The 24,159-nt window shown below is 53.5% G+C and overlaps 1 protein-coding gene across 3 annotated transcripts in view; it reads right to left on the bottom strand.

The window, feature by feature from the left end:
* The window catches only part of CCDC88C (coiled-coil domain containing 88C), a 129,218-nt gene that overhangs the window by 23,654 nt on the left and 81,405 nt on the right, over positions 1-24,159 (bottom strand). For all 3 annotated transcript variants that reach the window (XM_049612305.1, XM_049612308.1, XM_049612307.1), the window contains 12 exons: positions 23,601-23,747; positions 22,806-22,950; positions 19,539-19,723; positions 15,085-15,222; positions 12,967-14,037; positions 10,893-11,020; positions 9,382-9,520; positions 8,147-8,335; positions 6,836-6,997; positions 5,425-5,702; positions 2,376-2,519; positions 118-304 (listed from right to left, as the gene is read on the bottom strand). In XM_049612305.1, the coding sequence (XP_049468262.1) occupies positions 118-304; positions 2,376-2,519; positions 5,425-5,702; positions 6,836-6,997; positions 8,147-8,335; positions 9,382-9,520; positions 10,893-11,020; positions 12,967-14,037; positions 15,085-15,222; positions 19,539-19,723; positions 22,806-22,950; positions 23,601-23,747 (2,913 nt within the window). The remainder of the gene's footprint in view (positions 1-117; positions 305-2,375; positions 2,520-5,424; positions 5,703-6,835; positions 6,998-8,146; positions 8,336-9,381; positions 9,521-10,892; positions 11,021-12,966; positions 14,038-15,084; positions 15,223-19,538; positions 19,724-22,805; positions 22,951-23,600; positions 23,748-24,159) is intronic.

Genomic DNA, 24,159 nt, shown 5'->3' with positions numbered 1-24,159 from the left:
GCCTCAGTACCCTCTCAGCCCCTGTACCGCCTTCCACAGAGTCTTCGGATGCCGACGCCAGCGCAGACCCATCGCAACCCCACCGGGCCCAGGGCCGTCCACGTCCTGAGGCCTCACCTCGCAGCGGTTGTCCAGCTTGGTCAGCGAGATGTCCATGTTCTGGTGCTGCTCCTTCAGCTCGTCAAACCGTGCCTGCCAGCGGTTCAGCTCCAGCTGTGAGTTGTTCAGGGAGGTTTTCAGCTCCTTGGTGTGGGCGTGCAGCTCCTCATACTCCCCCTTCAGCTGGTGGTGCAGAAAATTGACCCTGGGGGTGGAGAGCCACAGGCCAAGAGCTGAAGAGCTGTCCCTGCTGTGCAGCCTTACACAAGAGGATAGCCTCTCTGGGCCTCAGTTCTTTCATGTGTAAAATGAGAGGCTTGAACAAAATCAGCAGTCTTCAAACTGCGTCCCTTGGGGTTCTACAAGGATCCCCCTGGTGTCCTCACACTGGGCTGGGGGGACAGAGTGGGTAGGCTCAGACACCTGCTCCAACAGAGTATCACTGCTATGATGTCTTTTGCCTTTAAAGCCTTGGGATATCTGCATACGTACTTGGAAAAAAGGGTTCAGTAGTTAGCGTGTTTTGTTTTGTTTTTTGGAAACGCAGAACCAGAACATTTTTGCGTCTGGCTCTTCTTCCCAATTTCAAGCTCCTTTCTAACTTCAACTCCTGGGATAAATAAAATGAGATGCCAGGGTTTTACAGAAACCCACTAAAATTATCATCATCATGATAACCATTATCTAACTGGGATTTCTTGGGGGAAGATTTGGATCAGAAAGTTCCAGTCACTGGAGGCTCACGGATTTCATTTGGACACAGCTGTGTCTTATTTGGCCCCGCACCCTTCTTTTAAATGGATCAGTGTGCCTGATTTAGAAACATTTAGAAACCTGAAAGTCTCACGTCAATACCCCGATGTCCCGTTTCTCTTAAGAAAAAAGCATAAAACGGAAAGATGACCTGGTAGCGGTGAGCCCGCCTCGCGGCTGACAACCTTCAGCCGCTGTGTTCTTCCCCACGTCACTGTCCGGCCTATCGCCGACACTCCCTCACCCGCGAGCCTGGTCTCCCAGGGCACAGGACACACCGCAGTATGTGGTCCCGGTGCACATTCGTGCAAGGACATGGAGAGGAAGCAGCTTTATACGGTCATTGTGGTAAGACTGGATTCAAATCCTGATTCTGCCATTAAGTGATTTTGAAAAAATTTGCTCATCTCTGAGCCTGTTTCTTATCTGTTAAAAAAGTGGGGGGGATAATAACAGTAGAGCTGACTCTCGTTATCTGAGGTAGTGATGCTCTGTGAGGTCCCCCAAGATCACTGAACTGGTGAATACTGAACCACTGCTCCTCGGGAAAATGCACAGTACAGGTTCCTGCTCTGGTTACAACATTTTAGTCGACCGATCAAGACATTCCTTATTTTATAGGAGTCTCTGTTTAAAGACACCTCCCGGCCACAGCACCGTAGCTCCTGCCTGAATGGAGCTTATCTAATGTGTACTTTCCCCGTAAGGCCATCACAGCCTTGCACTTAGGAACACGAGACAACACTTCAGTACTCCACTTGGTGGGTACTTTAAATAGTAAAACTGCCACGAAGTAAGACAAAAATATGAAAATCCCACGGGTCACAAAAAGGATGCTTATTCACAGTATGAGAACTGAAACAGGAAGGCAGAGCATCCTTGTATGTCCTCAGCTGGAAATGTGTGCGTCAGGTGACTCAGGTACTGGGCCACCCCGGGCATGTACATCAAAGTACCATGAGCATCGATTTGGGGGTGACACATACATTTTAGGAAGGAGGTGAATTCACAACAGGAAACGTGTGAATACTAAGCATCAATGGTGTGTCCTTCATGAGATCGCCGTGTGGCCTACATCAGATGAGGGTCTGTGCCTGATGCAATATGTCTCTTGAGTCCTTCCATCCCAGCAACAAGCTAGAGCCTCCTCTCAACTGTGCCACCCAGCTGTGAACAGGACAGGGTTTATAAAAATACAGGTCTGCGGGGCACCCAGGTGGTTCAGTCGGTTGAGCATCTGACTTCAGCTCAGGTCACAATTTTGCGGTTCATGAGTTCGAGCCTACACGTCAGGCTCTGTGCTGACAGCTCAGAGCCTGGAGCCTGCTTTGGATTCTGGGTCTCCCCCTCTCTCTGCCCCTCCCCAACTTGTGCATACTCTTTCAAAAAGTCAATAAAAAAATTTTTTAAGTAAAAATATAAAAAATACAGGACTGCCAGGGGACCCCCGCTGACCTCCTCTCGGCAGGGCTGAGTGCGTCTACGTGAAATCCCGGATGGCAGCCGCCCCACACGGAGCTCACCTGTCCAGCTCTCCCCGCAGCCGCTGGTTCTCACCCACGGCCATGGCGCCAGTCCTCTGCTCTTGCTGCAGTGCCTCCCTCTCGGTGTTCAGAACCTTCTCCCGCTCCTCCAGCTCCGCCTGACGCTTCAGCATGTCGTCGTGCCTGGCGGAGGGGAGCACACCCGCTGGGAGCTGGGCTGGGGCCTCCTTTCCCTCCAGGTACCCAACTCCCCAGAGGACTGTGAAGCTGCCCACAGAAGGCAGGGCCCCTCTGGAGGCTTTCTCTGGCGTCTTTGAGGGGGATGGGGCAGGAACAGGCAGGGCGAGATGCAGGGCAGCAGAAAAACAGAGAACGGTGGCCAGGAGAGTCGTCTGGGCCAGGGGTCTCCTCCAGCCCCACACGTGTCCACAGTCCCTCAGATTCCCCGTCAAACCAGCCATTCCTCTCTGGCCACCTGGGCTGTGTTTCCTGCACTCTGAGCCCTTCCCTTCAGGAATCATGGCTACATTACTAGGTGGTTCGCTAAGCACAAACACATCTACAAGAAACGACAAAATAAACAGCTGAATTCCACCACACTTAACTCTTAATCCCTCTTCACTGGGGCCTGGGTGAGCCCTCCGCCCTCCTCTCCTCCGGAATTGAGTCTCCTTGTTCTTTGCCTGGCCTTGCTGCTGGGACAGAGGCTTGCTTGATGGGGACCTACTGGCTGCCAGTGGCCAATTCTTCACTCACACACACACACACACACACACACACACACGCATGCGCGCACAGCCTTTTCTCAGGATCCCCAACCACAGCCCTCCCCCTCCCCTTAGACTTTTCTCTCCTTCTGCAGCCTAGGTCTCCGGGGGTTACTGTGTAGTTGTCTCTGGAGACCAGCAGAGCACAGGAGGATGGACCCCTTGACAAGCCCAGGCTGTCTTTCCTACTTGCTGGAAACATCCGTGTTCAAAGACAACTCAGGATCTCCCCCAAATCCATGGCAACGACTAAGGCACCACCTTTCAATCGTCCCCATTCAGGCAAATCCCTCCTCTGCAGACCCCCTTCCTTGTCAGACAGTGTGACAGGGTGCCCAACCTGTCTTCACAGCTCCACGCCTGCGCCCTCAGGCCCCACAGCAACTATGCTTATACCACCTGACTAGAGCCAGGACTAGTTGGGGATCAAAGTCAGAAACCTGCTTAGGCAGCCGTTCAATGACACACTTTTGTGGGGCCTTCTGCCACACTGTGGAGAAGCATAAAGCTGGGAGTGGAAGCTCTGTCTAGCTTCTCAGGTGGTGACATTTCTCAACCAGGCTAACAATTCTGAAAAAAGCCATCCAGGTTTGCAAATTAGGGCCACAGGCAGATATCAGGGCTCCCCAAAATGTGTTTCCCTGTGGTCATGTCTTGGAAAAGCCCACAGGGGTATCTGTAACCACTAGTAACCACCTAACTGCAGGACTGATGTCATGTGTCCTGCTCACCAGTGAATCCTGGGTACGAGGCATGGCACTTGGTAAATATCTATTAAGGGAACGAAGAAATGAGCATCCAATTTAAAAAGTGCCATCATCCCTGTGTTCCAAGTACCTACACTCCCAAAGCCACAGCCCCACTGCAGACAGACCAAGGGGGCCTCCAGCCATCTGTCCAGCCAATGAAAATTCAAGCGACACAGTAGTTCTGCCTGCTGTATTGACAAGGAGCCAGAGGGAAAACAACAGTGAACCCCCTCAAGGCCAGTCCAAACTCCACCTGCAAAAACCTTCACCCTCTAAACAGACACTAAGAATATCGTGAAACAAGATGTTAATGACAAGACGCATAAGTGCCTGGTGAGCAGTGTGCAAGGTTCAGAGCTCTGTGAACACCTTTTGCTCCACTTCATTAGCCAACCGGGAGCATCCCTGGCAAGTCCAGACACAGCACTATGCACACAGTACACGCTCACCAAGTGCCACACGAACCTAGGAGGGGCTCAGGAGGAGAGGGGAGATGGAAATGCCCAGAGGCACAAGACGCTAATTTGGGCTGGAAGGCATAGTGTCTTACTAGGAGCAGATGCTTCGACAGCTCCTGAAGAAAGGAGATGTGGGTGGAGAGAGCAGGTAGAGGACCCCAGAGAGAGGCAAAACAGAAGCAACGGGTGAGTGGATAAATGAATGTCATCACCTCTGTGCCCTCAGCATCATCAGATGCCCTTACCACTTTGCAGCTCCATGACTAAGACCAGTCAAAGGAGATGCTGTCACAGCAAGGACACCTGACAAGCACAGGAAGTGGTTAATCAACTGTTCCCTCCTACACAGCTCCGTGGGCTTGAGTGCCCATCTCTCTGTAGAGACACAGCTCTCTCCTGGGTCAGAGTCAGGTGCACAGCACCCCTCCCACCAGACTCCGGGTCCTGCCCGGAAGCACTCAGGGATCTGCCGGGGGACAGGAGCTCGGGCAACGCTAGCTGAATGTACACGAAACCCAGGACCCTGCTTTGTGAAGAGTGCCAAGACCTGTAGGTTTCAGTGCATGTAAATTTTAGATTAAAAAAGGAAAGGAGGGCAGGCAGGGGGAGAGAGAGGTATGGCTGAGAGGTACACGGGGGTCTCATTATACTGTTCTATTTGCTTTCTATATATTCACAAGCTGCCAAAATCAAAGGCTGGAAAGAAAGCGTCCCAGACCTTGACAGGGAAAACGAGGCTGGGGAAGTCCATGGGAGCAGGTCAGTGTAAAAAACTGCGGGGCAGTTGTGGTGAATGGCCTCCTTTTTCCTGGTTTGGAGAGGAAGGGAGAGGTGGGGGAATCCATAGGGAAGCAGGAACCCCAAGGCTGGGGATTCCCTGAGCTGGGAGTGGGCACGGCACCCCCTTCTCTACTCGGGGACCCTCCTGTCACTCGGCCTCCAGCTGCACAAACTCATCCAACCGCTGGGTGGGACTTTTGATGGACTTCCCTCCGGGAAAGTCTGGGTGTCCCAGACAACGTGAAGCAACGGCCCAAGAGGAAACGCGGGGAAGGCTTGTGGGCAAGGACATGAGCCCGGAGGGGCAGGGGCGCCACCAGAGGCCCGCACACACCTGTCCCGGAGCTCCTTGTGCTCCAGCTCCAGGTTCCGATGCAGCGTCTTCAGGCAGCTGTGCTGGCGGATGAGGGCCTCGTACTCCGTGGACTGCCGCTCGTGGAGCGCGGCCAGGTGCTCGTGGTCCTGCAGCAGCGCCTCGTAGGCCGCCGTCAGCTGCTCCTGCTGCTTCTGCAGGTTCTCATTCTCGCTCTCCTTGGCCGTCTGCTGGTTCTGGAGCAGCGTGTACTGCGCGGTGAGTGCGGCACTCTGGGAGCTCAGAGTGGAATTCTCCACCTGCCGGGAGGGAGAAGGCTCCGCCTGACCGCGGGCAGGCCCCAGGGAGCCACACGCTCCGTGTCCCCGCTCGCGGTGACCACGCCGTGAGGAGCCGGAGGCAGACACCCGGACAACAGGGACCCTCGGGGCAGCCAACACCCAGCCGCTGAGGACAGTTCTGTCTGAACTTGAGAAACTGCTCTGGAAAGAGGCAGCACCAGACTGTCAGACGGCTCTGGTCCTGCACCCTCCCTACATGGGACCTTTTGGGGCCAATTATGTCCTTTCTCTGGAGAAGCTCCCGGGCACCCTCTTTGGCTACTTTCACACACCTGTTTCCTAGAACAAGTAGAAAACCAGTGACATTGCAGAATACCCGGTCACCACCACCAGCCACCCTAACTGATGCTCCCAGAACCACCACCCCACAACATCCCAAACTATCAGAAAACTGAAGAGGCAGCACTGCCTGACTCATTCTGGGGCCACTTTTACTGACGTGAAACTCAGACGAAGACCTGGCGACAGCCACCACCACCAAAACCAACAACCAATATCAAATTTTGTTATTTTAATACAACAAATTCCAACATCTTTGCCTAATAGTTTCCTGTTTACTGTCCTGACCCATGTTCCGTGTTTTCAAACGCTTTTCTCAGAAACTGCATTAATGAACGATTAATTCATTTCCTCGCAATGTATTAACCGTAAATAAAAACCAACGTCCTCGAATATACGGCATGGAATACCAGTTTCACTAGAAGCTCTCAAAAGCCTGGCAGCTACTTGATGCCCTATATGTCCCTCGTGGAGATTAAAAATTCACACTAGCTTAACAGAGACTCTGCCAGGTTTTATAGTAAATAAAATCGACTTGAGTCCAGAACCTCTTTCCCAAGTCATTCCTGGTCAAAGCTTATGGAAAAGACTTTGAGAAACAGGCAAGTCCGGGCAGAGCAAGTTTCCAGCCCCGCAGCCACAGGCTCAGTCACTGGAAACAAACCCGCACCACCTTCAAAGACCCCCAGGCCGGGCCCCGCTGTTTGCAATGAGCCAACGCAAAATAAATGTGCGGAGACTCTCCCGTGCTCGGAGGAGCCAGTGTGGCGGGCCGGTCTCTACGTGATGCCTGTGGCTGGGCCCTCACTCACCTGCAGCGTGGCCGTCTGGGTCTGCAGCGTGGTGTTGTGCTCCTGCAGGAAGGCGCTCTGTTTCTGCAGTGTCAGGATCTGACTGCTGAAGGCCACGTTCTGGGTCTCTAAGTGCTGCAGCTGTTCCTTGAGCAGCTGTTTCTCTGCCTGCAGAGCTGCGTTCTAGGGGATGAGGAAGCATGGGGCCCGTCAGACACCGGCTTGGGAAATGTAACCGGCCACAGGCACTGGGGTTGGAAGCAACACTCGAGAGTTGATGCTATGGGCACTAAAGCCAGAATCCAACAGGTGAGACAAGTAACGTTTCCCTCTTGCAAAAGACAATCAACAGAATTGGGGGGGAGGGGAGAGACCTACTTTTTTTTGGTATGTGCTTTCCAGACAGAAATGCATTCACCTAATGGTGATATGGCTTCAAACCTGAGCATCTGAGTGCAAGGCAAAGGCAAGCTGGGGTTAAAGCCGTGCAGTGTCTTCTCTCTGTAATGCTTCTGTTTTCTGCTGAACACCCCACAAGTGGCGTTCTGTGAGCTTCTCCCACAGGACAGGGAGTCAAAGCCTGTGGCCACACCTCACCCTACTCAGGAGCGACAACAGACAGAAGAAGGCGGTTCACGTCCCAGCAGACTGAGAAATACCATGTAAAATATGCCACCAACCGGGCCAGGACATATGGGTTACAGTCCAGTGCTGTCCCTTACTAGCATGGGGCCTAGGGTCGAGTCTCTTAACCTGTCTCCACTTTCTCATCTGTCAAATGATGAAGATCATCACTACCTGCTTCACAAGGTTGTTGGGAGAGTCCGACAACATTGGGGGTTAGACACGCACCGGCAAACTTCTGTAAAGGGACGGACAGAATTCTGCAGTCTTCCAGGCACGTGGTCTCCACTGCAACCACTTATGTCTGCCACGAGGGTGGGAAGACCACACACAATATGTAACAAAGCAGATGTCCGTGGGCTGGCAGGCCACGGTCTGTCAACCCCTAGGGGAACACTGTGGAAACGGGGCTGGTGTACAAGCCAAGGGCCAAGTCTGACGGGCAGGCAGACGGGGATTCACCATGGGAAAATGCGAACGCGCTCCTTTCCGCTAGAAAGGCTGACGAGATCTCAAATGACAAGTAGCTCATAGGACTTGCCAGGACAACTCAAGAAGTATTCAGCTGGATCTGGGTAAATCTCAACAGATTCTGACGTCTCGTGTCCTTTATGGTAATGGCGGCCTATCACTGGGACAATCAACAGAGTGCACTGCGCACGCTCTCTCTCTCTCTCTCAACGACCGCAGCAGGGGCAGCCCACTCACATTCCGTTCCAGCTCGATGGCCCGGTCCTTCACTCGGAGCAGCTCCATGGTGGCTTCCTTGTGGCTGGGTCCCCAGGGCTCCTTCCCCTGGAGACCGGTGACCAGAGTGTCCACAGGGTGTTTGAAAGAGTTCTCCAAGTGCTTCCCTTCCTGCTGGTTCTGCCTGAGGACCTCACACTCGGTCTTCAACTGTGGGGTGGGAGCAGGAAAAGCAGACTTGGGGCAGGAAAAGGTTGGCTCAGAGCTCCGAGTTCGTGGCTAGAGGAGAGCCCCATAGCAAACCCAACCCCTCACCTGGCACCAGTGATAAGCCAGACACCGTCCTTCTGCTCTGCAGGGAACGTACATAACCCACCCTGTGCTCCCCCTCCTTCCAGACATCTGCCTCGGTCTCAACTTCAACCACATGACCTTGGCAAGTCTTCTCGCTTTCCCGAGCTTCAGCTGTCCACTCCATCAAATGGAGATGAGCCTGGGGGACGTGGACCGGGTGATGTTACAAAGCCCCTTCCAGCTCTAGAACCACTTTGTTCTAGATTCCTTGTTCAATCACGCAGCCAAGAAATGTGCCAAGGCTTCAAAAAGCAGAAGGGGCGGGGGGTTGGGGGAGCGCCCGGGTGGCTCAGCTGGTTAAGCGTCCAACTTCAGCTCAGGCCATGATCTGTTCTGGAGTTTGAGCTCCGCATCGGGCTCACTGCTGTCAGTGCAGAGCCCACTTCGGATCCTGTGTCTCCCTTTCTCTCTTCCCCCTCCCCTACTCCTGCTCTCTCTCAAAAATAAATAACCATTAAAAAAAAAAAGCCTTTGCTTAAAAGAAGCAAAGGAGAGCTGGAAGAGCACATACCACCAGGAGTGGACATCCTGATGAAGCACCTGTGCACCCACGCCCACCTGTCCCGTGTGAGGGTGCCCAAGAGACTCGAGGCCTCTGTCTGGTCTCGATGCTCATAATCTCACACTGGTCCTCATCGGTGTTCCCGATCTTGCCTAGCAGACTCAGTGCTGCTCTGAATGTGGCCTCCTCTCCTCCCAGGCATCTGATCCTGTCCAGCCCCAATGCACAGGATTGTGATGGTAGCTCCCCCGCTCAGAACCCTGCATCTCAGCACATCTGCTCCGAGAAATGGGCATCCAGGCCGGCCCTCTGCTACCCCCAGGTGAGGGGCTGGAAAAGGTGGGGCAGGGGCTTCATGACTGGGACTTACAGTGTGGCACCGAAGGGGGCCAGATCTTACCACCTGGAGCTCGTTCTGCAACTGGTGGTTCAGGCTGGCCTTCTCTTCCATCTGAGCTTCTAAAAACACAATCTTTTCTTCTTTCAGGGCTAATGTTGTTTTTAATGAGTCATTTCTGTCCTCCAGAATCTTGAACTTTCTGAAAAATACAAAGACACAACTGTACCTATCTGCCTCTTCCACCCACAAGCCCCCAGTCTCCCAGCTACCAACACCTATCTCCTCCATTAAGCTCGTTTTCCCTATTATTCTGCAGCATTTGGCCCAGAAGAACTGTAGGAGCCAAAAGCCATCACCCAGAGCCCTCCCTGGGGCTCCCTGCACACACCTGTGACACCCTCCAATGAGACATCACTGCTGTAGTCTTACAGGCATAGTCTTAGAGGAAGGTATCATCAAGGCCATTTTACAGATGGGGAAACTTAGTCTCAGAAAGGTTAATTAAGCACAGGGCACCTGGGTGGCTCAATCGGTTAAGTATCTGACTCTTGATTTCAGCTCAGGTCATGATCTCACGCTTTGTGAGACTGAGTTCTATGTTGGGCTTTGTGCTGACAAGCAAGGAGCCTGTTTGGGATTCTCTCTCTCCTCTCTCTCTCTCTCCCTGCCCCTCCCTGACTCATTTCTCTTTCAAAAATAAACATTAAGAAGGAAGAAAGGAAAGGAAAGGAAAGGAAAGGATAGAAAAGAAAAGAAAAGAAAAGAAAAGAAAAGAGAAAAGAAAAGAAAAGAAAAGATAAGATTAGGCCATTTGCCCAAGACTACAATGCTAGCTAGGTAAGTGGTAGCCTTTTCACCACACCGACAGCGTGTCACACGTTATCCGTCCTGTGGATCTTGTCAGTTACAAGTCCAGGAAAAATCCATGATACTGGATTTCTTTGAACAATGAGACGGTTACAGAAAGAACCGCAGGCAAAGACTACAACGGTTAAATGTTTAAAAATTAAAGGGCTGGGACCAGGAAAAGAGGAATGAATAGGTGGAACACAGGATTTTCAGGGCAGAGAAACTGTAGGACACTTGGCAGATGCAGGTTATTACACAAGGGTTGAAACCCATGAAATGTGCACCATCCAGAGCGGCCTCCAATGTAAACTGTGGACTTCGGGTGATGATGGGTCAGTGGAGGCACATCAAGTGTAACACATGCACCACCCTGGTGGGGATACGGATTACAGGGAGGTGATGCCGGGCGGGGGTTGAGGCGGGGTGGCACTGGGCACTCAGGAAATCTCTGTCCCTTCCCTTTAACTTGGCTTTGAGCTTAAAGCTGCTCTAAAAAGTGTATTTAAAAAAAATTGAGAAGCCTTTCCACTGGACAAGAGAGTCTCCTTTCACCCCTCCCTGCAAACCTCCAGGGAGATGATCTGCAAAGGACACAAGCCCCTCATAAAGACCACAAGACAACAAGCCCCGAGGTAGGTAGAGTGAACAGAGCTCTGGAGCTGGGAGCGTGCGGCGTGCAGCCCCGGGTAAGAGCCCACAGACCGCGGCAGGGAGGTCCTCACGTGTCGCCATGGCTGCTCTCGTCCTGTAGCAGCAGCTCCTTGTGGAGGCCGACCTTCTCCAGCCCCTGGCTCAGTTTGTCCAGCTCACTGGTCAGCTGCTGGCTCTTGAGCTTCTCCAGCACCAGGTCCTGCCAGGACAGGGAGAGGATGCGCATGGGACGGGAGCCCAGCACGGAGGGCCTGGCACAGGCCCTTCTCAAGGCCGAGGAGCCATCTTCCCGAGTCATGGCTGACTCAGGTGTCCTGAGGGCTGAGCAGACAGTTCCACGGGACAAGTGAACCCCAGGGACATCTTCCAAAGGGAAGGGACAGACGCACTTTCCCAGCCTCCCAGCCTCCATGGTGATACGGGAAGGGCGTGTGTTTGTGCAACGCCATTTATGTTGACCTTTGAGTAGGAGCTTTGAATTCTAACACGATTACCTTTTCTGTGAAGTAATGGAATTAAATGCTCCTTGCGGAGAATTTGGAACAGAAAAAAGGACAAAAGAGATAAAGATTTTACTAAAAACTCTGGTTGTGGTTTATTCTGCAAAAGCAGTTGCTCTCATTTAGGTGGTTTACTTACTGTATGTAGGTCCCCCTTCTTACTCCCACCCATCTTCGAAGCTCTCCAGGCAGGTACTGCTCTCTGCCCAGTGCCCCAGCTACTTGGCATGCAAGCTGACCCCCCACCAAATCCTCAGGCCTTTGACGGCCGTGTGACAGCGTGGCGCTTGCCCAACACTCCATCAGCTCACCCCAAATGTCCCAGCTACCCGGTAGTTCTGGCCAGTGAGTGGTGGGTGGACATGCTGTGGGTCACCTCCTGGCTGCAGCACAGCAGAGCCGGTGTGTGACCTTCCAGCTGCCTTTGTCCTGCCTCAGCAACTGCCCAAGCCCCGTGCTGAGAAGGCGGAGCCATAAATCAAAGCAGCCTGGACTGCTGAGTCACAGCACAGATGACAGGCTCCTGGGGAGTCACCTGGACTCTCGCGAATGAGAAGTCAGTCCCTGGCGTGATGAGCCGCTATGACTCCGGGCTTGAGTGTGACCATGGCAGAACTTATCTTCTGCTTCCAGAGACAGGGACTAGGGGTCACATTAGTGAACTCTCTCTCCCATAGCCTTACGATCTTCCCGCACATTAACATGGAGACATCCCTGTGTTCACCAAATCTATTTCCTTTTCTCCCCTGGCACACCGCTGAAACACGTTCCCCAGCCTCGCCTGCAGCTAGGTGCAGCCATGTGACCACGTTCTGCACAGTGGAGTGCAATCTTTCTTACCCACTGTCTTCCTCATTTACTGCCACAGCCAGAAGAGGACTCCACTGCGGGATGGCCGAGCCACAGGATGGGAGAAACCAGGTGCCCAAGTCACTGAATTTAAGGCTGTCCATGAACAGCCACACTCAACTCCTACCTACGTGAGACTCAACTTCTGTGCCGGGCCATTCAGATGCTGAAGTCATTTACTAAAGCAGTTTATTCCCCCTCAAACACTGAAGGAACCCCCAGAGGGCCCATGCAATAAATACTGGGGAAACAGTAGGATGCCAACTTAGCAAGAAACTTTAAGATGTTCATACCCTTAGAACCCCTACTTTTGCTTCTAGGAATATAGCCTGAGAAAACAGATATATGTATGCAAGTGTCCAGTGATATCTAAAATAATGAAAAGAATTGGAAAACCACCTAAACGTCCAAAAACTAATTGCAGTAAATCTACAGCATTAAAACCCTGTAGCCATTAGAAATCCATGGCTTCAATCTTACTTACTGTAATGAGAAAAGAAAGGCAGAGTAAGTAAACAACAGAAGAGCTTAGGATGCAGGGACGCACGATGTCAAGCGTGTGTATGTACAAATGCACACGGGGAATGACGGGATAAAATCGGCCAGACTATGAGCAGTGGTCATCTCTGGGCAGGGAGATTAGAACCAGGGCTTTCCCTTTGTTCTTCGCACCGGCAGACCTTATTCTGTTCAGAATCAGGGCGGACACACACACACACACAGTCTCACGTCTGCTCGGGAGGCACGCACCCCCACCCCCTCACCACGGGGGAGGGGCCTGCCGGTGCCAGCTCACCTCTCTCAGGGTGGTCAGCGTCCTCGTATGCATGGTGACTTGCTTGGTGAGGTCCCTGTTGTCCCTCTCCAGTTCCTTCAGCTTGCTGGCCGCGTCCCTGCAGCGGGCCAGCTCCTTGTCCAGGGCGCGGCTCTCCCTCTCGGCGGCAGACAGCTTCGCGGTGCTGTCGTCTAAGACCGCCTCCTTGAGCTCCACCTGCTGCCACAGCCGCTTTGCCTCCTTCTCCAGCAGCTTCTTGTCTTTCTCCAGCTGGGCCACCTCCTGCTCCAGGGCCTTCCTGTCCTTCTCAGCCCTCTCCAGCTGCTTGTGGGAGAGCCGAAGGGCCTCCAGGTCGCGCCGCAGGACCTGGTTTTCGGCCTCCAGCTCGCCGAGCTCTTGCTCCAGGGCCTGGGACTTCTGGCTGCTGCTCTCCAGGGTCTGCTGCAGCCGCAGGTTCTCGGCGCTCACGCCCTGGTAGCTGAGCTCCAGGCGCTCGGACTTCTTGCTCAGGGCCTTCAGCAGCTCCACGTTCTTCCTCAGCTCCTCCTTCTCCCGCTCGAGCTCCTGGTTCTCCCTCTCGATCTGAGCCATCTTGGCACTGGTGAAGCGCATGGTCTCCACCATCCTGCGCAGCTCCAGGTTCTCCTCGTCCAGCTGCTTGTTGTCCCGCTCCAGACCCTCGAGCTGCAGGGACACGTTCTGCAGGGTGTCCAGCGACTTCCTGAGCTTCCGGTTCTCCAGAGCCAGGCCCCGACTCTCGCGCTCCAGGGCGTCCACCTTCTCGGTGGCGGTCTTCAGGGAGGCCACCTTCTTGGCCAGCTTCTCGTTGTCCTTCTCCAGCCGGTGCAGCTCCTTCTCCAGCTCCTCCGCCCGCTCCACCTTCTCCTTCGCCTGCTCGAAGTCCTTGTGCAGCTGCTGCTTCTCGAATTCCAGCTTGCTGAGTCTGCTGCTGGTCTCCGTCACCGTCTGGTGGAGGGCTTTGTTCTCCTTCTCGATGTCCTTCACCCGGGCCTCGCTGCTCACCTGTGACCTCTCCCGCAGCGTCCACACTGCCTGGTTGAGATGATCCTTTTCTTGCTCGAGATCCTTGATCTGCGGAGAAATATAACGCGAGTGACACAGGAGGTGGCTGTTGCATGGATAAATTTCAGTGACCTGGGTCCAAACTAGGAGAATAAATTGTAGGCCCCTGAAGGACCACCCAGAGCCATCCCATTGCTTCCCAGGCCAAGGTCAAGGGCAGTCATTACTCAGTTCAAGCCAAACACATCCACAGCAGTCACAGCGATTCACAAATGTAAACCACTTCTCTTCCTCTTATTTACAAGAATGAGAATGAAAGGGATTTCTCTGGTACTCCTCATCCTGGGCAGCAAGACCCCCACGACCTGAGCCTGCCACCTGTGGCCTCCCCGTATGCCACTCTCCCCCGCTGCGGACGCTGCACGTGATGTTCCCTCTGCCTTGAACACTCCCCCATCTTCCCCCCACTGATCTACAGCATCTCTGTCCCCTCCTCGTCCTTCAGGCTCAGGGAGAGTGTCAGCTCGATGACTTGAACATGGCTGGCACCCAGCAGGACGCTCTCCCTGGGCATCGTGACCTTTTTTCCGCCCATACTTTGGGGATGTGCAATAGCTAGGCCTGGCAGGACAGGTAGAGAGAGGCCTGGCTTCTGGCTGGCATCACTGAGCCACTGCACCAGCACTGCGTTGCCCACCCTGGACCTCTTATAGCGTGAGCCAAATAAAGCTCAAAGGTTTGCCAGGGTTCTCTGCTAGGACACGACAGACGTTTACAGCTGGACCTGTTCTTCGTCCTGAGGGGCCGTCCTGTGCACTGCAGGCCATCTGGCAGCATTTCTGGTCTCCACCCACAGGCCACGGGCACCTTTTCTCTCCTCCCCCAAATCACAACAATCAAAACCAGGACTGCCGCTGTCACCTGGGAGGCAAAAGCTGACCCCTGTTCCTGCACCGTCAGCTAAAAATGGCTGGTTTGAGGGCAGCTAAGCTGGGTCAGTGGTAACACACAGATCACTCATCAATTATAGGCAGTGGCTACAATCCTGGACTCTCCCTCTTGTAGGCAGAGTTCCCAAGACAGGCGAGAAGGAACATTCATCCCGGAGGCACCCACCTGCCTGGCTCTGTCTGCCTTCAGGGTCTCCATGTCACTCTGCAGCTGCTCCTTCTCTTTGATCAGCTCCTCACTCAGGGTCTCCAAATCCTGGTTGCTCTGCTTTTCTCTCTCCAGCTGGGTCTGTAACTTTTCAATCTGTGGAGCCAGAAGAAGACCCAGCCAGTGCAAAAGTCACTCTCACAAAGTGAACGACATTTTAAGACAAACCAAAACCCTGCCAGCCTCACAGAATACTTGCACAGGCCTCTTCTCAAGGAAAAACATCCAGGTGCTATTCCGTAGCAATCTCAACTCTTAGCTCACACCTTGCACTTTCGGCTCAGGGAAGAGGGGAGGGTCCTGGGCACCAACCAACCAGTCAGCCTCCCTCTCACCCCACCCCTGCTCATCCTCACTGCCAAATGTTCTTAGCCACACCCAGGCCCCTCGCTTCTGTCTCAGGCCTTGTCCACGCTCTCAAGGGTCAGAGCACATGCTCTAGGGGCCACCAGCCACCACTGTCGGATGCCCTGCAGGGACTTTGGACTCACCCTCCTACCCTCTCCTTCACAAAGGCCACCTAAGTTGGGGACACACCTGTTCACCCAGCTGCTCAGAGCAGTCTTCTGATGCATCTCTCCTTCCACTGTCACCCTCCAATAAGTTTGTCAGCAAGTCCTGTCCTCTCTACCTGTGCCCCTCCCCCTCCACATGCCCCCTGACTACCCCAGGCCTGACCATGTTCCATCTTTTTTTTTAAAGTTTATTTTTAGAGTGTGTGTGTGTGTGTGTGTGCGCATGCGTGCAAGTGGGGGAGGGGCAGAGAGCATGAGAGAGAGAGAGACAGACAGACAGAAACAGAGGAGGAGGATCCCAAGCAGGCTCTGCATTATCAGCACAGAGCCCAACTTGGGGCTCGAACTCATGTACCGTGAGATCATGACCTGAGCTGAAATCAAGAGTTGGATGCTCAACTGACTGAACCACCCATGCGCCCCTGGACCACACTCCATCTTGCCTGGATGACCACCTGTATCACCTCCTGGGTGCCATGCTCTTGGCTAAGACCCACCAGCGTCCATCCTTCCTAAACATGAACTACCTAGCTCAGGGCTTCTCACACTTTATCATGCCCGATACCCACATTTATCATCGTGGTAAATGCAGATTCTGACTTGGCAGGCTGAAGGCAGGGCCTACAACTCGGCTCCCAGGTGATGCCCATGTCACCTTTTGCAGTCTGAGGGCTTCGTGGGGGCTGCTGTCCCTCCCTGTCAACCCCAAACTCCTTATCACTGGGGACAGGAGTTGGGGAAACGGCACTGACTGGTGTCAGAGTGACACGGGTTCAGAGTCTAGTCCCTTGCTGCTAACAACAGGACCATGATGAGCAAATTTCTGTAAATGACATTGGGCCAGTGGCGTCCATCTTCATGAGCTATCCCATCAAGTGCTCAGCATGCATCTGGCAGGTGTCAGGTGTGCCAATGTCAGCAGACCCTCCCCAAGAGCGTGCTGCCAGTGACGGGTAAGGGAACAGGCAAGTATTACTGACCATAATGCAGTGGACGACTCTGGGCCAGAGCAACTAAGTGATTTGCCCAAGGCCTCACAGTGAGGACACAGCAGGCCTAGGATGCACACCAGTGGGTGACCCCAGACCTGCTCCCAGGCACTGTCAGCAGCCTGTGGTGCGTGCCCCCTGCCTTCCCAGCTCACCCGCTGACCTCACCGGTAATCCTTTACCCTGGCTGCCCCTTCTCTCCTGGAGAAAGGAATGTTCTTCCAGCCTCTGCATTTCTGATTGTTCTTGCTTCTAGTCTGAAGACACGATGTCCCCACATCCCACCTATCACTGCTGGATGCCCACTGCCATCTTTCTCCCTTTCTGGTTCTTTCTGCCATGGAATTGGAGCCCCTATTCTTACCCATCCCTGACGGACCACAGTGGCCCTGGGGGAGCTCACGGGGCTGAGATGTGAGCTGGCCGTAGGCCTGTCAGCCCTGAGAGGGCTTCCCATCCTTCCTCAAGTACCTGGCTCAGGTTATGGATTCCCAGAGCATGTGGGTGCCAGGGGCCTTCCCCTCAGCTCTGGATCTGTACACACCCTCAACAGGTTGCCTTCCTGTCTCTGAAACTAAGGATTCTTTACTTCTTAGCTCAAGGCGTTCAACTTGCAAGGTATTGACACAGTTATAGTCACGAGGGCAAGGCAGTTTCTCTAAGTCCCATGAAAATTTCATTAATTAGAAGGAAGATATTAACTTTGGGGAACGACGGTTCCCACAGACATCCTGAACCTAAGCAAGCTTGCAGCCTGGGCTACGTGCAGGATGATGGGAGAACGGGGCTAGCACGGCAGGGGGCGGGAGGGGCCTCCAGGTCACTGTGTCCTGGTTGGCCCTTAACCCTCCTTTGTAGACACCTCCCAGGGTAGCTGTGCCGTCTGGGCTCGTCCCAAGGCGGTGCCCTCCCTTGTTCCAGGAGTCACTGTTGGGGATGTGTCCCCTGTGGGGCTCAGCTAGGTTGGTGGTTCACCTATGGACCAAGAAATGCCAGCTGGTGACTGAGACACACTCCATGGAGAGAAGCGCAGAGTGAGGTGACCAAGGCTGGGGAAAGGCAATTCCAGAGGAGCTGACAGGCTCCCTCCGGTGTTCTGTACCAAGCTGGATGGTGCAGAGAGAATGTAACTACCCACACTGGGTCAGAACAGATCCAGCCAGACCCTGGGCAGGCTGAGGACAAGGAGAAGAGGTGCTCCAGTGGGCAGAAGGACTCCCTCCCCAGGGCTCCTGACTCCGGACACAGGATGGCTCCAGTCTGGGAACAGTGGCACCTCCCTTTTACCAGGGATGCTGTGCCAAGATATGCTCCCATAGGCTGCGGCAGGGAGGGCTGCTATCCCCCTGGAGAAACGATCCAGAGAGGAAGCAGGAGGTGGGACCGAGAGACAGGGGCTCAGAAATAATGTTGGGCAGGCAGCACCCACTGCCGGTCCTGTCTGTGCAGAGGAGGGACCAGGGTGGACCCCAAGGGGAGGGAAAACCTCTGAGGCTGGCTGGGAGCTGGGCCAGCAAGATTTCAGCACAGCTTTCTACAGCAGACCCGTGAGGACCTGTGGAGTTGAAGATTCTCATTTCTCGAAAGGTCAAAAAAAATTTTTTTTTTTTTTTTTTTTTTTAGTCTTGGCTGAGGTCAGACTGCCATTTATAAAGACATTTCCTGTGCTAGGCCCATGTGAATCTAAACACCCAAACCGTCTAGTCGCCCTCCACACGCTGCTCTGCATTAAGACACAGAGCACAAGAGAGTGTGTTTTCCATTGTCCTATGAGAGACGACAGACTTTGGCACCTACCACGCTGCGGAGCACACAATGCTTCAAAGGGACCAGAAGGGTGAGTAACCGAGCCTGGGAAGTCCCAGGAGGGGACGGGAGAGACCATTTCATAGAAGGAGGGGCTGCCTCAAGCCTCCCCCAGAGAGGAAGTGCAGGCAGGGCCAGCACCAGTGGACCCCAGTCTCTTGTCTGCAGCCCAAGCTCCTCCCCCTGCCGGTGCAACCTCAGTCAATGACACTGGCCAGACAGTGGGCAGGTCGGGACAGACACCCAGATACCCAGAAGCGTCGGCCCTGCACGGTGGTCAGCGGGCAAGAGCACTCTTGTCCTCTCCCTCAGCTGCAATCTGGCAGCTGGTGTGTGGATAGCCCATGATGCAGGTGCGCTGTCTGTAGTGTGGGTGACGTCTACTGAGGCCCTGTGACCAACACATGCAGGCAATCCCTGGCTCTCAACTGCCCTTTCGTGCACCTGATCCGCATCCCCTGTGCGAACAGGGGTCCTCGTAACCGGAGAACAAAGACGGTTTGGGAGCCTCTGTCTGTCCTCCCAGAGGTCTGGGCTCTACAGTGCTAAATCGAAGACCCAGCAGTTGTCCTGAAAGGCAAATGCAATTTGGCCATCTCTTCTTCCTCACCCCATAAACCAAGAGAAAGAGGTGTGCTCTGATCTTGTGTTACCACCAGCAATGCCCTAAAATAGTCCATCAGTGTCCTGTACACACGTGCACGCAGGCATGTCTGACATCACCGCTTCCTCTTCCCGTGCCCCGTCCTATGCTTTTTAACAGTGCGTTCTTTTCATAGAGCACTTACTATGTATGTGCCCGACTCTACTTACACTAACCCATAAAATCCTTACAACCCCCATTAACCCCATTTCGCAGATGAAGACAAGGCACACAGAGGTCTAGTCACGCTGGGGCCACATTTGCATTTGTGGTGCAGGGACAAGCCATGCTGCCTCTGGTCAAGGACACGCTTATCCCTCTATTATAATGAACTGTGCCTGCAGTGGATTCTGCATTTTTCCCAACTGTGCACACTCACCAACACCTGAACGCTCTGCCTGGCTGCACATTATAGACAAGGGCCGGGGGAGGAGGTCGCCCACCCCCGGCTGGGGTTACCTTCTTGCTGAGCTGGTGGTTCTCCTTCTCCAGCTCTCCGCACTTCAGGCTGCTCTCCTCCAGCGCCAGGGATGCATCCCGCAGCCCCTGGATGGTGCTCTGGAGGCTCTGGTTCTCCTTCTCTAGCTTCAGGATGCGGCTGGAGGCACATTCGTTCAGCTCAAACACAAATGACTTCCGGGAGGCTGAAACACAAAGTCGGGTCACAGTCCAGGTTCCAGGAGAGACTCTGCTTCCACTCTCTTCCCCACCCTGGGATCAGCCGGGTGCCTCACCCCCCAGTCCATGCGGTGCTGCTATGGTCAGCACGCTAGAGACCTTCTCCGGTAGTTCCAGTCCCTCTGCCAGCTCAGCTGGGGTCTGGGGGAGCAACCAGGAGCTTAAGAAGAAAGCAGCTCATAGAGGAGGGGCCAATGTAAAAGCCACAGACTAAGGGCTGGGAACTGTTTTTACCAAGCTGCTAACTTGACTGTGCACTCAAGGACTGTACAGACCAACAGAGATGGCAAACAGGTGACATTTCTGGGCCGGTTCTGGGAGGTTCAGCAGGAGGAACGTGATAATTGACTAGTTATGTCTGCCACAAGTGGTCAGCAACTGTGTGGGGATGTCTGCCAGGTACTTGCCATCCTTTTGACAGAGATTTTGTAATTTCACAATTGTACTGGAAAAAAATGAGATGGTATATATAAATTGCTTTAAAATTCTAAGTGAGATGAAAATGTGAGCCAAAGACAGAAAAAGGCAGATTATCTACTCTGCTTCTAAAACAGCTCAAATACAAATAAATGAAGAAGGGGGCACAGACCCAAGAGCCAGGGGACAGGAGTTCTTGGCCCCATCCTGCCACAGCAGGTGAATGATATTAGGTAACTTAAGGGGCTTTTCTGGAAAGGAAAAAGGAATGTATGTGAAAGCCCCTGAGAGAAGGGATCAGGGATGTTCTGTCCTCTTCTGTCCCGTGAGAACCATGCTCAGCTCTGGGAGCCTTACCACACTGTATGGCTAATATGGCCTCCCCCACCTGCTGCTTACTCATCACGCTAGGGCCTGGAGGTACCTAGAGCTGAAGGCTTTCATAGCAACCACATCAAGCTGGAAAAAAGAAAAACGTGTGTTTGGATCCCCTGCATGATCCTAAGAACTGGAAGGCATCCAAATCCCTCTCTGAGGTCTCTTCACCCACCAAGGACAGGAGTACAGACCCAACAAAGCAGAAAGGCCTCAAGACCACAGGCAACAACAGGCATGCAGCAGTGGAGGTGGATGGAGTGTCCGCAGTGCTGACCATCCCCGCACTAACGCACCCACGAGCACATGCGCTCTCGATGTGCAAAAACGGGTGCACAGAGGGCTGTCTCGACTGTGCTACGAATCCAACTAACCTGACCTAAAACCCCACTGACTCAGAACCTGTGATCACTGGGACAGCATTTATGGGAAAAATCACATTTTTCATTGTGGTGCAATATACAGAACGTAAAATTTACCATTTTTATCGTTTTCAGTACAGTTCTACGGCATTAGATACATTCTCACTGGTTAGATTCAACCGCCCCCACCATCCATCTGCAGACTTTGTCATCATCCCAAACTGAAGCTCTGTACTCATGGAGGATAAATGTGAAGGTTCCACACATTAAACAAAGGAATTGATTACAAGCCTCATTTCCCCTTCAGTGAAAGGCAGGCCCTCAGAGACAATGAGGACCCAACAGTTTATCACAAAACCACCAATGACTCTTGACTGAGTGCTTCGCTCATTAGCACCCCCAGCAATCAGATTTGTGAGACAGGTCGTGTGTGTGTGTGTGTGTGTGTGTGTGTGTGTGTGTGTGTGGGAGAGGGGGGGGGGGAGGGAGGGAGGGAGGGAGGGAGGAGTTTTGACACAAGAGCAAGACAGGAAGAAAGAGGAGCCCTTCCCAGAGTGCCTGTGGGCCAGGTACAGTGTAACGCTTCACTGCCTCCCATCACTGGATACTCAAGGCAATCCTGCGAGGTGGCTGCATCACCCCCATTTTGCAGCTAAGGAAACTGGGCTGGCCAACTAGCTCTGACTCAAGAAGCCACCACACCATACATGCACAAGCACTTTCGGGCTCTGCTCACATGCCACCATTCAAACCAAAGCCCACGAGCTCCCCGCTAAGCACTAGGAGTTGGGAACACCAAGAATAAATCATCATCATGGACCTGAAAGGGCTCACAAACACACTCAGTCGTGTGAATCAGTGAGGCTTCCGACTCCAACAGCCGCCCTTGGGTGTCACTGAAACACTCCCTTTTGGTCTGATACTGTCCTAGGCAGCCTGCACCACCTCTCTGCCTCGCCAGGGGGCAGCGGTCCTCCCCGGTGAACCTGAAATCCCAGGGCAGGAATCCATGTGAACCACCCCCACCAACCCTCGGGCCCCACCACAGCCCCCGGACACCATGGCACAGGCAGAACTAACTTCTCACACTGATTAATAATTTAATCAACATATTTTAGGTTTGGAACTTGAGAAGAAATACCCAGCTGCTTTCAGTAACCCCTCCATTATGTTTAGGGATGTTTATCAGAAATGAAAAAGTCCCCCCAAACCCACCCAATACCCTACCCACACTCTGTACAGTTCTAAGTAAACATTAACTCACACTATCAGGTGCACGTGTACTATTTTTGAACAAAGGAACTGGCTTATTGTTTGCGGAGCGCTAGAGCTTCCTGCTGCCCCACCCGCCAATCCCCAGCCAACACCTCGCCTGGGGTGCTGGGCACAGGGGGGAGAGGAAGAGGCCTGGGTCCTGTGAGGGGCAGCCACTTAGCAATCCCCACCCAGAGAGACAGAAAACAGACTGCATCCATCTTGCCCAATTATGCAAATGAACAGAGGAAATAATGCCCGGGGTACTTGTATAGTGGAGATTAATGACCACTGGGGGTGTCACCTGCCATCCAGAGCTTTCAATCATCCATAGAGAGGCCTAACATGTCCTCTGGGGGTCAGCGTGCTGTAATCTGGAAGCTCCTAGGACTGTCCATATGGGAAACGAGAAAGCTGGCAACGCTTAATTTGCATTTCATGTCCCGACACCAAAGCTGCCGGACCCCTCATGTTCTCCTTGGGGAGAGCAGTGATGAAACCATTCCAAATGGCTCTTGATGGAAACCCTATTTACTTGGGGTGAATGGCTAGACTGACACGGAAGATTCTGAGCCAAGGGTTCGGCTCCCTGGATGAGAAAGCTGCTGCAGGCCGGCTGAAGACCCCAGGCAGTACCCACCATCGGACAGGTCTGCGTTCTTGGACAGCTGCTCCAGCTCCCAGCCGAGGTGCACCGACTCATTCATGCTCTGCTTCTGGGCTATCTCGAGGACCATGTTCTCTTCCAGCAGCTCCTCGATTCGTTTCTTGTCTGTGTCCCGGTCCTGGTGCAGGAAGAGCGAAGGAGTGAGGCTGTGGCCAGGGGCTCCCGCTGGACAGGCTCCAACCCCCAGGCACCTGCCCTCGTTCCCCCCCAGGATGAAGGGATGCCATACACCTGGCTCACTTCCCAAAAAATACAGCTGCAAGGAAACCTCTCCAACACAGGACCAGCTGAGTTACGGCCATTAAGAGATACCCTGCCCCAGTGACCTAGGTAATGAACAGAGACCTGAGGTCTCTAACTGAATGCTGTCTTGACAAAGTGACACACTATGCAGGGCTTTAAAGCAAGTAATGTGACGACAGGTGGTTCTGGGGTCCTCGAGCAGGCCTCACACACCTTGAAGAGGCTGTACAGAGACTCACAAAATCACAGCTCAACCCGCACCATGAAGGCCAGCAAGGACCTTCCTGCCACAGACACGCACATACACCCATGCCTACGGAAGAGCACAAGTGGTCGAGTCCTGTGTCATGGGCATCGAGTGCTGCCCACTCAGTCACGCTGAGCTTAGCAAGCTGCCCACCATGGTTCATGAGCCACCGTGGTGGCGGCAGCAAGAGCCCAGGGGTGAAAGCCCCGAGGAGGGCACGGCATAAATCGGACACCGCCCCAATCTGTTTCAGATGTAGTGGCGGGAGCTGGCAATACCAGTTCCAGGTCGTGAAGCTTGGATTTCAGCTGCAGGTTCTCTTTCTCCAGCTCGTGAACTTTATCGCCCCGGGCCCGGGCTGCAGTCAGCTGCTCCTCCAGCATGGCCTTGGTCTCGATTAAAATGATGTTGTCCTCTCTCAGCTCCTGCTCAGCAAAAACATACACGAGAACCGTCAGATGAAGGCACCTGGCTCACAACCAGGGTTCTGGACCGAAAACACACAATGTAGGGGTGAGGCCTCTGTGCAGGGGTGGGAGGTACGTTTCCACCTTTCGGCACCCCCACCTTTCTCACTGGGCCAGACCAAATGGGCTTGCCCTACTGAAAGAAAAGCCCCCGGATCAAGAAAATGGTTGAATTTGGTGTCTTCCTCGGTAGACACTTCCTCGATGTCTATGCTGCCCATGGTATGAAGACGTTTGCCATTTAAAACCTCATCTGGTTGGACAAGTGGACTCTGCTGACAGACATGGGGACTTGCTGAGTCCCATTTCTTTCTTTTTGCTTTAAAGTTGTTATTTTTGAGAGAGTGAATGAGCACGGGCACAAGTGGGA

The sequence above is a fragment of the Panthera uncia genome (genome assembly GCF_023721935.1).
Source record: "Panthera uncia isolate 11264 chromosome B3 unlocalized genomic scaffold, Puncia_PCG_1.0 HiC_scaffold_1, whole genome shotgun sequence".
Lineage (NCBI taxonomy): Eukaryota > Metazoa > Chordata > Mammalia > Carnivora > Felidae > Panthera > Panthera uncia.
The sequence above is the reverse complement of the archived record's forward strand: the minus strand, read 5'-3'. Positions and strand labels throughout refer to the sequence as shown.